At 47.2% G+C, this 12,742-nt stretch overlaps 1 protein-coding gene across 9 annotated transcripts in view; it reads right to left on the bottom strand.

Annotated features, from left to right (window-relative positions):
* LOC117217915 (sterile alpha and armadillo motif) overlaps nt 1-12,742 on the bottom strand; it is a 167,830-nt gene that overhangs the window by 24,706 nt on the left and 130,382 nt on the right. For 6 of the 9 annotated variants that reach the window (XM_033465806.2, XM_076526514.1, XM_033465807.2 and 3 more), the window contains one exon: nt 4,193-4,324. In XM_033465806.2, coding sequence (XP_033321697.2) covers nt 4,193-4,324 — 132 coding nt within the window. Of the gene's footprint in view, nt 1-4,192; nt 4,325-6,087; nt 6,405-6,463; nt 6,905-12,742 lie in introns of those variants that run through there. The other 3 variants (XM_033465809.2, XM_076526524.1, XM_033465808.2) reach the window with 3 other exon arrangements.

Below are 12,742 nucleotides of genomic sequence, written 5' to 3'. Positions count from 1 at the left end.
ATCTTGCCTTCGATTGGTCACTGTTTTTCGTTGATAACTCGTAAACGAAGCCGCGGATCGCATTTTCGCCGAGGAAAAAGTTGCTTCAAATGACCTCAAGAATCACCTACTTTCGGATTGCGAGACATTTTTGGGGCACCCTGTATATCATGTATTTTTTTTATCAACGTTACAAGTTTCCTTGCGCTTTCGAACGCGCGATAAAAATCTCTTGCAAACAAAAATGCGCTTCTCACGTGTCCGTCCACTTCACGCGCTGCCTCATCTCGCACCCAACTGCGCGTCGCGGATGTTCTCAATGTTGACTCCTTTGGGAAGCTCGTTTGTCAAACAGTGTAGAACGTTCCGTCGATCGACGCAGAACTTAATAATACTCGAAACATCGCCTAGACCTTTCCGACCATTGTTTTCCCGGTTCGAGCGCAGTTTACCGAGGAACGCTGTTGTCATTAGGCGTCGCAATTGGCATGGACGCGTCTGCGAGGAACAACATTCTCGCGCGAGAAAGAAAGAAGGAAACGAGCGTTCTGAACCGTGACAAACTGTAACAACTCTGTCGGCACTCGCGTCGAAATAAACCGTTTGACGGTTCGCCAAGCTCTTTGATCGTGTCGCCAACTGTGTAACCAAGAAGCGAGGCGGGTCGCCTCGCATTGTCCATGGCGTTCTCCGCATGGAGAAAGCCTCTCCCGTGGAGGACGCGCGACGGACGACGTTGGAGAAAAGAACGGCCTCCGAAAATAACGGCGGGACCGTCGTCTTTCGCGCTCGTCGTCTGCGACGTCGTCCGTTCCGACGAACGCGAGCCGCGAGGCCGTTCTGGTAAATGTCCAAACGAGAACGGACCGATAGTGCCAAACAACGCGTTCGACGTCGAAGAGAGGCGGCACAACGGTCTCGGCGAACGAGCCTTGAGAAAGTCGGTCTTCAAGGCTCCCGGACCTGGAAGTTCGGTCGCCGGCGACCGGCGGGAAAAAATCCACGTGGGCGACGTTACGCAAACCTATGCGAACGCGGATACCGGTCCCTGATTATTCAATTATTTCAACCGGATAGAAGTATCGGGCCGGCTAACGGCGGATTTCACGATCTCTCTCTCTTGAGGTCCGGCCGAGATCTCTCGGACTCTTCGAGCTCGGCTCGAGATTGCTGGCTCGGATTCTTCGGAATTCTTCAAGGTTCCGTACCTTGACATTCGTCGAGAAATCGATCTCCGTGCTAAATAACATAAATCGCTCGATAAGTCCCCGGTCTAACGCATATATGGCAACATTGTCGACGGACCCGCTTGATTTCCGGGTACAGTAATGTCTCTCTAATTGACGTCTAAATTGTCCACAAAAATGGACAATTTAGGAAGAGGAGATACGATTATTCGAGCCTTGCGGTTCATTTTTATAATTACAAATTGTCAACGATTATAAAAACAAGCCGCGAAGCTCGAATAATCGTATCTTCTCTTCCCAAATTGTCCATTTTTCTGCGCAACCTGAGCGTCAGTTAGGGAGACATTACTGTAGTACCAGCCTTCGAACAGTACGTGTCAAAATTTCATGGCATTCTGACCGTTGGTTTAGTGGTTACAGTCGTTTTAGTGACCCTAGTTTCATAATTTTCAAGATAATAGATAGAAAGGAATTTCGTGCGTTGATTAAACACTGTTTTTCCATGGGGAAAAATACTGTTGGAGCCAAATGCAGTAATGTCTCCCATACTGACGCTCAGATTGTCCACTAAAATGGATAATTTTGGAAAAGGAGATACGATTACTCGAGCCTTGCTGCTCGTTTTTATAATTGTGGACAATTTATAACTATAACAATAAACCGCAAGGCTCGAATAATCGTCTCTCTTCTCTCTAAATTGTCCATTTTTGTGGACAATCCGAGCGTCAATTAGAAAGACATTACCGCAGTGGCTCGACAAGCATTATGGGGACTCTGCACCAGGGAAATCATCTATTATCGACTGGTACGCTGAATTTAAACGCGGTATAATACAAGCACCGATGAGACGTTAGAATCGTCCGAGTTCTAGGGACAAGGTCTTCGGTCAACGAAAGCTTTCCACGAGCCTCGAACGTCCGCGCAACCAACGGAGAAAGTCTTTTTAATTTAATTTAATTAATTTAATTTTAATTTCTTCTTTTTTAATGCCATCGGACGGGTCTCCGCTTGAAAAACGAGGCTCGATCCAAGTCCGAGGCGCAATTAAAAGAGGACGACGATAACGGCACGAACGGGCGGCGCAGAAACACGTGGACTCTGTATCGTTGCATAATCGAGTCCGTCGACGGATCCCGCTCGAAGATCGCCGAAACAAACACCGTCGTCTCGACGGTTTCGAGAAGAGCCCGCGATTCCGCGATCCTGATCGCCGATCGTTAATCGATTCTCGGGTCGCAGAGTCTGCGAAACGGCGCGCCTCGGATTCGTTTCGGGGAACGGAGTTGCTCGGCGTGTCTGCGACGGTTCCGAGAGGGTTCAATGTTTTCCACCTGCATCGGCGGCCGGCTGCCAACACCTTGCCGATTGCAACAGCTCGCCGCGGAACGTCTATTTCGGTGCAATTCCGACCGAAACGAGAGCCCGTATAAATAGGCCCTCGCGAGACCGTTCGACGTATCGAACGAATTTTGAGCGGCGAGTAAACAAGCTTGGTCCACGTGGACCAATCGCGCGAAAGATGACGACCGTGGCGTAATCTTGGACGTTCTCTCATCAAGGGGTGAATAATCCTAAGATCGGGAGAAGCGAGATTCGTGGGCGAGAGACGCGTCGCGACCTTCCGCCGATGACGCGCGAAAGCCGGCGAATTTATCAGAAAGCGAAGCGCTTATTTCGCGCCAAAACAGTCGTCGGTTTGTAGCATGCGAGGAAGCGAGCAATCGATCGATTAGGCGAAAAAGAGAAGACGCGGTGTGTTTAGTGCGACGTTCCGGTGTTTGCTAATCGAATGCTGCTGTCGTCGTTTGGTAGTCAGATGAGCGGCAAACCTATCGCACTTTGTTTCGCTAGATGTTGACTTATCGCTGAAATGTTTACAAACGGCCGGCTTCTTTCATAATTATCGCTCGACGGAGCGCGCCGGATTTATCCGGACCTCGGGTTCGCGACTACAGCCATTTCTCCCTAATTCGCGCTCGGATCGCGCACAAAAATTCACATATTTCGGGAGAAGAGATGCGATTGTTCGAGCCTCGCGACTCGTTTCTGTAGTTACCGATCGTCAACAGTTATAAAAACGAGGCCCGAGGCTCGATTAATTTGTACAGTAATGTCTCTCTAATTGACGCCCAGATTGTCCACAAAAATGGACAATTTGGGAAGAGGAGATACGATTGTTCGAGCTTTGCGATTTATTGTTATAGTTATAAATTGTCCACTATTATAAAAATGAGCCGCAAGGCTCGAATAATCGTATCTCCTCTTCCCAAATTATCCATTTTAGTGGACAATCTGAGCGTCAGTAAGGGAGACTAAGGTCAGTAAGGGAGATACAATATATTACTGTATCTCCTCTTCCCAAATTGCTCATTTTTGTGTGCAAACTCAGCGCGAATTAGGGAGAACGGTATATAAATTGTATAGAAAATATACAGTAATGTCTCTCCAATTGACGTTCAGATTGACCACAAAAATGGACAATTTGGGCAGAGGAGATACGATTATTCGAGCTTTGCGATTTATTGTTATAGTTATAAATTGTCCACTATTATAAAAATGAGCCGCAAGGCTCGAATAATCGTATCCCCTCTTCCCGAATTATTCATTTTAGTGGACAATGTAGGCGTCAGTAAGGGAGACTAAAGTCAGTAAGGGAGATACAATATATTACTGTATCTCCTCTTCCCAAATTGCTCATTTTTGTGCGCAATCTGAGCGCGAATTAGGGAGAATAGTATATAAATTGTATAGAAAATATACAGTAATGTCTCTCCAATTGACGCTTGAGATTGTCCAGAAAAATGGACAATTTTGGAGGAAGAGATACGATTGTTCAAGCCTCGTGGCTCGTCTTTTATGGTTATCGATTGCCAACAACTATAAAAATGAGCTTCAAGGCACGAATAATGGTACCACCTCTTCCTAAAGTATCCATTTCTGTGCACAATCTGAGCGTCAATTAGGGAGACATTACTGTACACGTACGATATAGTATAAATAGTATAGAAAATCTCTCGGAGATTTACCTGCGACGACGTGGTGACCTGCGGATGGTGCGTGACATGACTTCTGCCAGTCACGATGTTGTTCTTCTGGAAGTTCTCCATGACAGAGTGCATGTCACCGCTTTCCCCTCCCTCCACTGGGAACTCCGACATCTGAAACAATTATGCTCTCTTGAAACGTCTGCTTCGAAAACAAAGATCGGTCCTACATTTACACCGTTCCACGATATTTTTCATGATATTACATTGCGATACATCTCGAGAACGTAGTCACAGATCGACGCTGTTCTATAATGGTGAAAGAACAAGATTAGAGTATAATTGTATAATGACACGGTGTTACGACCACCCTGTGCGAATCGGTGTAGAATTATAGTCGGTCTAATGAATATATGTAATAGTCACGCAATGCCAATGCGCTACAATTATATGTATAGCCGCGCGAAAACACAATTCTTTCTCATTGTTGCGAGATTGTAATTCGATTATGTAATATTATATAGTTTCGTTCTCTCAAAGTTATGCTATACGACAGACTATGAGACGCTTTTATCGTAATACCTTTGGGCTTATAACAGGCTTGTATCATAGTCGGACCGCGATGCAATTATGCAAAACTATAATCAGACTGCGATACAGATTGCGCAGCATCCACGTCGGCTTACAACATGTCTGTATTATTTTTTTAACCAGGCTATAGCACAATTGTACTGTATCGTGGACGAACCAACACAATTACACTGTACTATAGACAAAGTGTATCTAATGTATCGTAATCGCTTCGTGTAGCTAAAATCGATCGGGTCGTTAAAATGTTAAAATAAATGACAAGCAACGAAAATGGTAATACATAATCGTGCACGCGTGTACTACAAGCGTTTACAATCTCGTTCGATCCGGTACGACAGATTTTCGAATTTTTCATGCCGTTGATTACCGTTCACCGTGCTCCGGTGCGCAACAAATCGAGTCGCTACACCTACGTGCTTCATTAATAATTTGCCTCGGAGCAGATCTGCCAGCTGATCCCGGATCTCGAAATTCGCTCGAAAGTGGTCGACCTTTCACGGCTAATTGGTCCCCGATCCGGCCCCAAAAAACTACCTATCCGGTCTTTAGAAACCTCGGCAAAGTTTCCACAGGTTCATCGAACCTGAATTCAATTCGGTGGAATTATCATATTAACACTTCGCCGAGCGGCAGTCGATTAATCGACTTTTTGTTCCCAGCGATTACCGACCGGTAGCCGATTAATCGACTTTTTTATTTTCCGTTAGATTCGATTAGGTTAGACTGGCAAGTAGCAAGCAGCAAGCATTTCTTATTTTGTATTCTGATACTCGTTGCTTTGCTCCGAAAGCAGCCCATATTTTTATACAGTTTATACAAATTTAGCCTTCCCGATGAATGAAAAGGACAGTGTTGGCGAGTTTTATCTCGATGAGATAAAACGGATTTCGCGTAGAATTCAGCCATACCTAAAAGGTTAAATCGGTACCGGTTTCCATAATATGTACAGTGTTTTCGACTGAAGCGAACCGGAAGGGAAAAAGGCACCCGCCGCTGAATGCCCGGAACGTCGCCGCGTGGAACCACCACGCACTTGGACGTTCTTGGAAAAGAGATATGCAAGCTATGCGGTCTCGCAACCCGTTCGTTACGTAAATCGAGCCTTGTGGTCAACGGGAACCGATGGAGACACGTTCTCGTTGTACGTCGACGCGCCTCGACGCCCGCCTCGAAAACATTCGCAACAAGAACACCGTTTCAGCGGAACGTAAACACGGAGGACATGCCCGCCGGTGCGTTCGCCCGTCTCGCTTCAACCTTCGCACCGGTCTGCGTGCGCACAGATGTCCGCCGTCCCGTCGTCGCGTACGCTCCTCCGAGCGCTCCGTCGGGACAAAAGTACGTACCAGTTGACAAACGATTCGTTCTTTCCGAAGTTATTCCGACAACGCGGCCGCGACTCTGCGATCTCCTCTCGCATCTCTCCGCTATTTTTTCCAAGCTCGAGTTGCCAATTTATCCCACGGTGTTCGACTTATATTATCGTTTCGTTTCGACACGTGATATCTCGAATGGAAAAGATCGCATCGAAGCACGCGATCGACGATTCGAAGGGGCCGAGTGCAGTTTTTCGGCGGCGACGTACGTCCGGATCGAGTGGTCGCGGTGTCCTTGAAGGTCGCCAGAGGTCGTATTTCACGCGATAAAGCGGAACGAAAGATTCCTGCGGAGGAAAGTAAAGATAAAGAGAGAGAGAGAGAGAGAGAGAGGAGAGAGACTAACCATTTGACAGTTCACCAAGGGCACGCACTTCTGTATTCTTTATCTGCCGTTCTCCGCCTCGCCATAGTCCTTATCTCCGCGAGAACCTCGAGCGCGAGCACTTATACACCGTCGACCTCTCGAAGCATCGACACGAGAAATCGTATCTCCGTTGTTGCAGGCGGCCGCGCAGGGACACGGGTTTTCACGTGTCATCGTCGCCTCGCCGTTTTCAGCCGTCGACCGCGCGATCGTTCGTGATCGTACCGCGTGACATGGTTCCATGCGAAGGAGCACCAGCGGCTTTCGGCGATCGGACGGCTGACTTTCGGCGAACGGTTAGTACGATTAACCTCCACCCGGCTGGCACAAAGGCGAGAATGACAACGCGCTCGCGATCGAACGCAAAAACCCACGGACAGACGACCTACGCCGCGCCACGGTCGTAGCCGAACTGACCGTTCGCGGCGCTGGCGCAGCTGCGCCGCGCAACCCGCGACCGCAGCGCTGCGCGCGCACACGCCGCCGAGTCGGCCCCGCCAACTTACGAATTCCACCGAATATCCGCGCGCACGTGAATCGATCTATTACCGTCGGAATCGTTCTCGCTCGATTCGCTTTCGTAACGACCGTTTGCGGGACGATTTACGGCCGCTAATACGGCCGATCGTTCGATACGAGCGCGTCCCTCCGTTTGCGGGGATCCACGCGAGCCGATAATTAAATCGGTCGAGAGGAAAGCTGCGTGGGTGGACGCCGTGTATCGCGTTCGTCGAAACGAGAGACCGTCGCGACGGAGTAATTAATTAACGCTAGGGTTCAAGGTACTCGATTATCCGAAGATACGCTTACGTGACATTTTTGTTCGACAAATTTGTTACTTCGGACGAATGTCGTAGCAACAATCGCTAAAAATCCGAGTAAATGTATTGTCTCGAATTGTACCGGCAGATTTGAAATTGCAGCGGTATCAATTTTTAATTAAACAGTGCTTTCGATCGTAGAAAAATCTGAAAAGTTAGCAACGATATTCGTCGAGCGTGGCTACGGTTTATTCCGAATGATATAATCGTAGCCACGTTCGCTGGAATTTTGCAGCGAAATTGAATGCAGCAGAAAAATTCCAGGACGGTAGAGATTGCAAGGATAAAAAAAAGCTGCCTACCGCTACCGAAAGGAGGAAAAGTGTTTTAACGCCGGTCTCGGGTGCCGAGACCGGCAAAAAGCGTCGCGTTTTTGTCGCTTGCCGTTCCGAGAAACGAGTTATCTGTGTCCCAGTTTACGCTCATGCTACTTAAAGCGGACGGGGAAGAAGACCGTGGCGCGCTTAAACGGGACCGAAAAATCGCTTTTACGGTCGAGCTTCTCCGAATTCCGATATTTTCAACTTGATTTCGGTTTAGAGATTAACGGCCGACGGAATCGGGGTCCGACGTTAATCGAATGAGCGAACCAGTTCGCGTTCACCGGCTATTAAAATCAATTTACTTCGGTCGCTCGAATCAATTTCATCTTCGCGATATGCTCGTCATTCTTGCGTCGAACGTAATTACGACAGGTTTCGTACGAGGCGCTATAAAAATCTCGGGAACGATCGATAAAACGCGTTACCGTTAACGAGCGAATTGCCCGAAAAAAAATGTGAAAGTTGCGAGAGATCGATACGAGAAAGATCTCTCACGTTGCAGCAATCGTTCCGCCATCTTGTAAGAGAAGAAGATTCTTGCGCGGTTCAAGGTTCCCGCGATAAAGCCGCGATCGAACGTTTTTCGTTCAACGGTGAACGCAACGAGCACCGTAAAAGCGACTGATTTGTTCATACAGCCTTCCTCTAATTTTTATTACAATAATAGGATCTGATAATATAAGTCGTTGCGTTCTTTTTCTGTATTGCCGTCGATTGGGGAAAAAACGCGACGAGCACTGTAAAAGCGACTGATTTGTTCATACAGCCTTTCTGTAATTTTTATTACAATAATAGGGTCGGACAATAAGTCGTTGCGTTCTTTTCCTGTATATGTGCCATCGATTGGGGGAAAAAACGCAACGAGCACTGTAAAAGCGACTGATTTGTTCATACAGCCTTTCTCTAATTTTTATTACAATAATAGGGTCGGACGATAAGTCGTTGCGTTCTTTTTCTGTATTGCCGTCGATTGGGAAAAAAACGCGACGAGCACTGTAAAAGCGACTGATTTGTTCATACAGCCTTTCCCTAATTTTTATTACAATATTGGCTCGGACAATAAGTCGTTGCGTTCTTTTCCTGTATATGTGCCATCGATTGGGGGAAAAAACGCAAAGAGCACTGTAGAAGCGACTGATTTGTTCATGCAGCCTTTCTCTAATTTTTATTACAATAATAGGGTCGGACAATAAGTCGTTGCGTTCTTTTTCTGTATTGCCATCGATTGGGGGAAAAAACGCAAAGAGCACTGTAAAAGCGACTGATTTGTTCTACAGCCTTTCTCTAATTTTTATTACAATAATAGAATCGGACAATAAGTCGTTGCGTTCTTTTTCTGTATTGCCATCAATTGGGAAAAAAACGCGACGACTTACTGGCCAACGGCCAATGTACGTTGCAACAAAGAAATTTCCTCCATCAATGGCAAAAGCGTCTCTGCAATCTGAATAATCCTAAGTCAGAAAATTGGAGATCGATCGTTCGAGGGATCGTGTTTACGACAGACGCGTCGACAGACGCCGTTTTCGGGGCAGCCGAGGATTTAGAGTCCTCCGAATAGCAGCAAGACGACGATCGGAGTCAAGGTGGTCGATCATCGTCTCCGATCACAGAGACGGAAGAAAGCGAGCATCTGGCGTACGGAAAAGAGGGGCACAAAGGCAGGAATGCGGTCTAACGAGGTGCTGGAAGAAAACTCGAGGAGCCTCGAGGATCGTCGCCGCGTGGAATTTTGGCGAAAGTGTACCGGGTGTCCTCGAGGACCGGTGCACGTGTTGCCCGGCCACGGAAAAGTGAGAAGTTTCCATTCCTCGTGCGGCGAACAAAGAACGGAGGGAGAAGGGGAGACTCTCTCGATCGCGCGAGGGAGAAGAAGGAAGCGACGAGAGACGAGAATAAGAGACGGAGGGACGGGAAGAGAGAGCGAGAGCGAGAGAGAGAGGGAGGGAGAGACTCGATAAAGAGGCACACTCGAAAAAGAGCAATTGATAGGGTAGGTGCGGCAGACCGCCTTGATAGGTCAGCGACCAAATAATATCCCACGCGAGCTTCTCTTCGCGAGAAACGTTGACGAAACGACCTACAACTTTGGCGCCACTTGATTCAGGATCCGGTAAATGGCACATCGAATGCGTTACGATTTCCGCGATCCTTGCGATCCAGAGATCAATTTCCCTCTCGGCTCGTTATCATTGTCGGATTTGCCCGCGCTTTCCCCGATCATCGAATTCGTGGAAGAGGAGAGCCTTTGTTATTGCCGGAGGAGTCAGCGAACTCTGCGAGCTAAGCCGAACGAAAAGATAGGCGGAGCTAGCTGTTCAGGGATTAAGATTAAGAGGAAATGACTTCGCGGCTAACTAAACTTCTCTCTATTCTCAAAACGCCTGCGAGTGGGCGCGACTTGATTGCTCTTCAGCGCTACTCACTCATCATCCCCTAAAAATCCAGCCCTGGAGATCGTCGTCGCGGAGGATAACCATTCTCCTTGCTTAAAAGGCTTCGAGTGGGCGTGACCTAATTGCTCCCTGTTTCGGAGGACTCGAGGCAGCGTCCTCCTCTCTTTGTCTCTTGGTCTCGTGATATTCCTGCGAGCAGCTCGCGCGCCAAGTACACGTAGTCGTCGAGATTCGCGTTATTCGAAACTGTTTGGTATATACAACGATACTCGCACACGTGTCTACATACGGGCAATAAATACAGGCACAAGCCCGAGCTTCATAAATGCAGGCACAAGCCCGAGCTTCTCGGGGAAACGCGCATACATTAGGACTCTCGTTTACCTGGAATTTACCTAAAGGAAATAGTGGAGAGGGCAGCCTAATTGCATCTAAGGAACTTAGTATAAAAGGACTGCACGTTCCAGTTCGAGACACTTCCCAGAGGACTACAGAGGCGTTCGTCAGCCTAGAAGACGATCAGTCGGACACTATCTCCGCGACTTCGCATACAGTTGCTCTTCTTCGCATAAAGTACATTTTGTGTCACGCATACACGTATTACACATTTTATATCCGCTAGGTGCTTTTTCTAATCACTGTATTATATTAGGGTGTCCCATAAATTCTTTCCTTTTTTCTGATGCGAAATGATTACACGATATTTGTTGTTTAAAGTTGATTTATCGAGTTACATATGAACCGTTCTGCTCTATTACCTTCTTCCATCTTTCGGGAAGCCTCGTTATGCCGTCTTTTCAAGATTGTTGAGGCTTATTTGCAAAATATTGATCAGGGTGCGTTTTTATTTCGCTTACGAATTTAAACCGTTTCTCACGGAGAGAATTTTTTAACGAGAAGTACAAGTAATAATCGGATGGAGCAATGTCTGGGGAGTACAGAGGATGAGGTAGAACGTCCCGATCAAACTGCAATAATTTTTGTCTTACGACCAACGCAACACGCGGTTTTGCGTTGTCGCGATGAACATTTGACGGTGTGGAACTTCGAATCGATTCACATATCCCATCTTGATTAAACGCTTATATGTACCGTTGTCCTGAGTATGTTAGTGGCATCCGCTATCTCGCGCACACTATATCGCGGATTTTCAGCGAGCATATCTTTAATAAGGTCCGCATTAGCCGTTGTTGGACGGCCGCCGCGGTCTTCATCTTTCAAATCATAATTGCCAGCTCTAAATCTCTTAAACCAATCGCGGACTGTCCTAGTAGTCGTAGAACCATCACTGTAAACGGTACAAATCTCGTTTGCAATGTTCTTTGTCCTATCACTTTTTTTTCTTTTAAAGCAATGATGCATAACATGCCGCAAATGCTTCTTTTAGCTATCCATATTGAAGGGCGTAGAAAAAATTTTATAAGGAACTTTCTCACCAACGAAACGTACTCTAAAAGAGCTCTCGGATGACTGAAACCGATACCCTAAACAGCCAAGAGGTAAGTCTGCGTGTTTATATAAACACAGCCAGTTAGATTCATTAACCCTTTGCAGTCGAAGCTATTTGAATTTGAAATCCAAAACATGATTTCTGATCTACAGTATTTCTATTTTATATAATTTATTGCGATTCATGCATATGAAATTGGGCCTATTGGCAAGTACAATGCAATTTTAATAGTTTTTTTTTTAAGTTTAAAAGAGTCTGATGCTCTTAAAATGATTTTGAAAAATAGTATACCAATCTTTAGTGGCGCCTCAGAGTCGCCATTCGAGTGCAAAGGGTTAATAGCGCGGCGCGGAAAGAACTTATGGGACACCCTAATATTTGTATTGTATTATTAGCGAATAAACAATTACAAATACCAACAGAAACCGTTCGCCTAAATCGTCGGGGGATCGGTCCGAGGGGATGAATCGATTCGACGCACGGCGACCAGGCCGGGCTGCGGTGAAAATAATTCCGTTGTCCTCCCGTTTGTCTTCGAACGGGCAGCAGACTCTATCGGGCAGAGCATTGGCAGACAGCTGTAGGCGTGTTGGCTCTCGCCAGACACAAAGAGGCGATTCGGAGACGTCTCCTCGTGACACTGTCGTTGTACAAAGTCCGATGGTGTGCGTGCGTGTGTGCGCGAGCGCGAAGCGGCGCGGCGACCATAAGCCTCGAAGACGAGCCACGTTTTAAAGCCGGATTTCGAGCGGCACAAAGAATCGATTCGGGCGATTAAAGCCGACGAATTACGCCGGGTCGTGATTATACGCTCGCGGTTCCCTCGGTCCAACCTACGCTTTCGTCGGCGTGGTTTTTTAAAATTGAAGTCTCGGTTCTCGCGCCGCCGCAAAAACGATCCCGAAATTTCGAACATTTTCTCTCCAACCGCAGCTCGCGCTCTCAGGCCTTCCGTTCCATTGTCCGCTGCAAATCACGTTTTCGTCGCCTACGCGATAATTTTAATCCGGCAGCGCTTCTGCCTCGCCGCGGATTTTCCTTCCCGATTAGCCGATAAAGCAGCGCGCTTTTCTCCGCTCTCTATGCAGAGGAATTTCGAAACGCGAGGTTTTGAGCATTCCGCGGGAGATAAAGCTTATCGCTTCTCCGCGGCTCTCTCTCTCTCTCTCTCTCTCTCTCTCTCTCTCTCACTGTTTCCAAACTGTAACTCTCGTCTCGCAAATACAATGCCGACTACTGTAGCTTCCGCGTAAAACGAAGCCACAGTG

Source organism: Megalopta genalis, chromosome 1 (genome assembly GCF_051020955.1).
Source record: "Megalopta genalis isolate 19385.01 chromosome 1, iyMegGena1_principal, whole genome shotgun sequence".
Classification (NCBI taxonomy): Eukaryota; Metazoa; Arthropoda; class Insecta; order Hymenoptera; family Halictidae; genus Megalopta; species Megalopta genalis.
This window is presented reverse-complemented; position numbering and strand designations above follow the sequence as displayed.